The sequence below is a fragment of the Rhagoletis zephyria genome, unplaced genomic scaffold, assembly GCF_001687245.7.
Source record: "Rhagoletis zephyria isolate East Lansing unplaced genomic scaffold, Rhagoletis_zephyria_1.1 Rzeph_scaffold_30150, whole genome shotgun sequence".
Classification (NCBI taxonomy): domain Eukaryota; kingdom Metazoa; phylum Arthropoda; class Insecta; order Diptera; family Tephritidae; genus Rhagoletis; species Rhagoletis zephyria.
In genome coordinates, this window is record NW_016187206.1 from 1 (window position 1) to 4,430 (window position 4,430).

General features: G+C 39.2%; 1 protein-coding gene across 2 annotated transcripts; it reads right to left on the reverse strand.

Annotated features, from left to right (window-relative positions):
- Positions 1-2,721: 2,721 nt before the first annotated feature.
- On the reverse strand, positions 2,722-4,277 carry LOC108383026 (S-formylglutathione hydrolase-like). Of its 2 annotated transcripts, none has more exons than XM_017639400.1 (2): positions 4,185-4,266; positions 2,722-4,112 (listed from the first exon to the last, which is right to left on the reverse strand). In XM_017639400.1, exon 2 carries the CDS (start codon positions 4,102-4,104, stop codon positions 3,247-3,249), a length of 858 nt encoding a protein of 285 aa, XP_017494889.1. In that variant the 5' UTR covers positions 4,105-4,112; positions 4,185-4,266; the 3' UTR covers positions 2,722-3,246. The 2 variants fall into 2 exon arrangements, with proteins under 2 accessions (XP_017494889.1, XP_017494888.1); XM_017639399.1 differs by having other exon boundaries at positions 2,728-4,112; positions 4,178-4,277.
- Positions 4,278-4,430: the final 153 nt, after the last annotated feature.

Here is a 4,430-nt window from a genome sequence, read left to right on the forward strand (position 1 = left end):
AACATTTGCCTGCGACTGTGTTCGTTGCAAGCTTTTACTACGAAAAGCTTCCTCCGAAATTCTACTCCTTCCCAGGACGAAACTGTTGGCGGAAAAATATTTGTGTTGTATGTGCATGGCACGGCTGCTGGGGTTAACAACACTTGAATTGGCAGTATATTTATGTACATACGTACGTATGTATGTATTAATGTGAGTTTGAATTTAATGATGACCACAATAAAGCATAAAGGAATTTGCATAATTTAATTCGGTCATAAATCTAATTATGACCAAAAATTGGCGGCTTATTTTTCTCTCAACTGTTTAGCGGTCAGCGGGAGGTCGCGTTGCCTGTTATTTGCTTGGCTTGTTTATTCGGCAGCCAACACGACTAAATACAAACAATAAGGTTATGAGGATGTTGTTAGTGGGTTTAACGCTGTACCCGCTCTGCATCGCTCGGTGGAAATTAACAAATCTCGTACCACCCTCCAAACAACGGAAATAATCATTTTACTGGTTGGAATCTAGAAGCTTCTACCTTTTACGCGAAACATTCTTAACCCTTCTGCAGTGTTTGGAATTTACCCCTTCCTATAATGTTTTTGGGCCATCTTGACCCAATGATAGAAATAAGTCAATTAAAAGAAAAAAAAACGGTATTCAATTTGTATTCAGTTAATATTTTATATATGACATGCTTACCGGTTCAAAGTTGCCCTTAAATATTAAATAATAATTTGGGACAAAATAACCCAGAAACACTGTGGGTGTATGGAAAAACTATGTCACCTTAAAAAAATTAAATAAAAGAAAACACTCTTTCATTTTTTGCAAAACAATAGCTGATTATGCTTTTAACGAATTGACAAGGCCGCAGCTGTAATTAAGGAATTTTTGAATGAAACCTGAGTCATTTTGACCCAACCATTGCAGAAGGGTTAAGAGGTCAGAGGTCAGTNGACATATTAGTCTGAGGCATCAGGCTACAGCATAAGGGAATATTCCAATCTGCTTCGTTATCTCCAGATTAAAAAACCAGATAACAAACGAGCATATTTTACCCGGCTAAGGGCTGCTGTTTCGGCAATCTAGCCTTTGTTTTAGGGAAAGTCAGAAAGAGTGGTTCTACTACTCAAGCCGGGAGTACTAACCAATATAGGGGTCTGATTGCCCGATAACTCTCCTTGTCCGAAGGATCAGCATGATGTCCATGAAGTGAACATCACCGCCATAAGCATCCTGATAATTCGTGGCCTTAGCCGCAATCTCACCTGTGAGTGAACGGTCCTAGAAGCGTTGAAGCTCTCAAAGGTTTTCGACGCCGTGCGTCCATGCGACTAGAAAACTTAGATGCCTCTTCTCTCCATCAGGGACTGAAACGGTGGATGGAAAATTATCTGAGTCTGATATCCAGACAGATAGGGGAGGATATGTTCTGATGTCGCCAGAGCACTATTTTCATAGTGAAATGCTGATACTGTCAGTAAAAGAAGACAACATTATGCTTAGCAATAAGTTCGTGGTCGGCTCCGCATAGTTTTGAACCGGCCGGTCCACTTCCGCAGGAACCAGATTTTTCAGCTTCAACATGCATATTCCACTGTTGTTGTTGTTGTTGTAGCGGCACTACTAAGCCCCGCCTATTTCGGTTCAACCTTCAATCATGGTCGTCCAGATCAACTAACGCGAGGCCCAGCAAACGGGCTGTTTCAATAGGCGATACCATTCAATCAAGCATATTCCGTCGGATCCCATGGCTTTGGAGGCTTTCGCATTCCCGATGGCTACCTGAACTTCGCCGCAAGTGGAAGCAAGAGGCGCACTTGTTGTTGGCAGTTTGTGCAGCCTTCTGGTCACTCGACGTTTGGCTTTATCCGCCGGAGGATGCAACGTAAATTGTCGGCTAAAATAGCACGCACATCGCTCCGGATCCGACGGAAAGAGATTTCATACGTCTACCAACTACCCCTTGTAATATATGCTAACTTCACGTTTCAACTCAAGATAACTAATCCAATCAATGAACATTGGGTCGCATATTAAAGCCTACTAATAAAGGAAGAAGGGATGGGATGGGGTTCGTATAGACGGTCAAAGTCACATAATCACATCCAGTACAACTTAAATAAGATGTACAGAATGCCACAAAAAGTGCAGTAAATTTGATGTGATTTTTATTGGGCGGTCATTTTGCCAACAACTATGAAACAAGTGGAGGAAATTCTGGAAGCATATGGTTTCTGTAGTATTTTAGACTACTGATGTAAGTTAACTGAATACGAAAAAAAATTAAAAAAAAAAAAAACGGGATTATATGGGTTAAAAATAACCTATTTTTGAATTGTGAATGTCTTTTAGTGAATGCGCGATAAGAAGTTTGTGCATATGTAATTATCGCACCCTAAATCAGAACCAGTCACAACTTAACATTTTTCGAAATTCTTTATCGCTATCTTCTTTAACTGGAAATATACTATTAAGAATGTTTTCGTTTTGCTTACGTCGCTTGCACAGCATCAACAGTGTTTTGCCTCTCCCGAACACTTGGTATTTTTTGAGTTGTGACTGTTTTTGATTTGAAGTGCTATATGTACTTTCAGTCTTTGCATAGCGAACATGATTATGCATTTTCGTTATCGTAAAATAAGTTCAATATTAAAACGTAAAATACAATTATTTATGTAGACATATCGTGTTTAAAGTATAAAACCGCGTATCGTCGGTCTGCAAAACCTCGTAACTGATTTTTGTGTAAAAAAAAGATATTTGCTCATCGGAAGCTCTTGGCATCAAACTCTTATCCATTTATACTCTTAAATATCGATACTTAGACATAAGAACAGATAATTAGGGATAAAAGAGTGAACCGTTTTCAAATAGGACTAGCTTAACTCTCTCCTACAAAATCTTGGCAACCTCACGTACGTGGCTATGCATTTTCTTGATACGCGGTTTTGTACTTTAAACGACGGTATGTATACGTGTAATCCAATAACCTTTGTTGATATCCTAATTTAATTATCAAAGGAATACTTTTATAAACAAAAAGTTTTTTTAATCCGTATCTATAAAAATTATGTGGTATGAACATATGTATGTAAATAAAAATTTAAAAAACTTTTTATTCAAACATTCTACATATAAACAATTTTGCCGTAATCGCACATCGTAGATATTTCAATAAATGCTTTATTTAAAGCCATGTAATAAGTAGAATGTACTACGTGAAGATATACATATTCCTTAGCAGGCTACTTCCGTCTAAGCTTTTAAGAATCTGGCGTGATGATCAAAATGCTCTCCAATGAACGTGGCAATGAAAAAGTAGCTGTGGTCGTAACCCTCGCGTTGCTTATAAACTAATTGCAAGTGTCTATTTTCAGCACCGGCATTCAAAAGATTCTCTGGCAGCAATTGCTTCTCTTTATAAAAATTATCCTCTGAACCTTGATCTACTAGAATTTCTAATGGTGTACCAGCATATACTGTTGCTAATTCGGTCGCATCCCACGCCTTCCATGACTCCTCATTGGCACCTAAATAGCCAGAGAATGCTTTCTTACCCCACGGGCATTGAACGGGGTTCGAGATGGGCGCGAAAGCAGACACAGATTGATAAATACCAGGATTCTTTAACGCACATATCAATGCACCATGGCCGCCCATGCTGTGGCCAAAAATACCACGTTTATTGGGCAGCACCGGCAAGTTGGTGTTCACTAGTTCCACTAATTCTTGTGTCACGTATGTGTACATCTTGTAATTTTTAGACCACGGCGCCTCAGTTGCGTCGACATAGAAACCAGCACCACTGCCAAAATCCCAATGATCATCCTCACCAGGAACATTTAATCCACGGGGAGATGTGTCAGGATTGACAACTACAATGCCATGTTTCGATGCATGTTGCTGAAAGCCAGACTTTTGTATAAAGTTATCTTGGGTGCAAGTAAGACCACTCAAGAAGTATAAAACCGGGCATTCGTCATGATCTTCAACGGCAGTGGGTGGCATGTAGACACCAAACTTCATTTCGCAGCCCAGCACTTCCGAGGCGTGAGAATAAACACGCTGCTCTCCACCGAAACATTTAACACTGGATAGCAATTTCAGAGACATTTTGGACACTGAAAAGTAAACAGAAATGTGGTTAAACGCAAAAATAAAATTTCTGTAGAGGATTTGCACTGACCTTGTACCTTTAAAAATCTAATTAGATTCATAAATTATCTCAATCGCCGGCTAAATGAACTATTCGCAAAATGAATCAGATGATACTTTAACTGTGTTGCCAGAAGACTTCAAACCTTTTTAGCGATAAGAGATAAGAACGTTAATCCAAAGATCGTAAATACACAAGTTTGGGCCTTAAGGGCTAACTATAATATGAATAAGCAAGCGCAAAGAACGTAAATGCCGCTTTTCTTCTGTTTGCTGGCATTTTC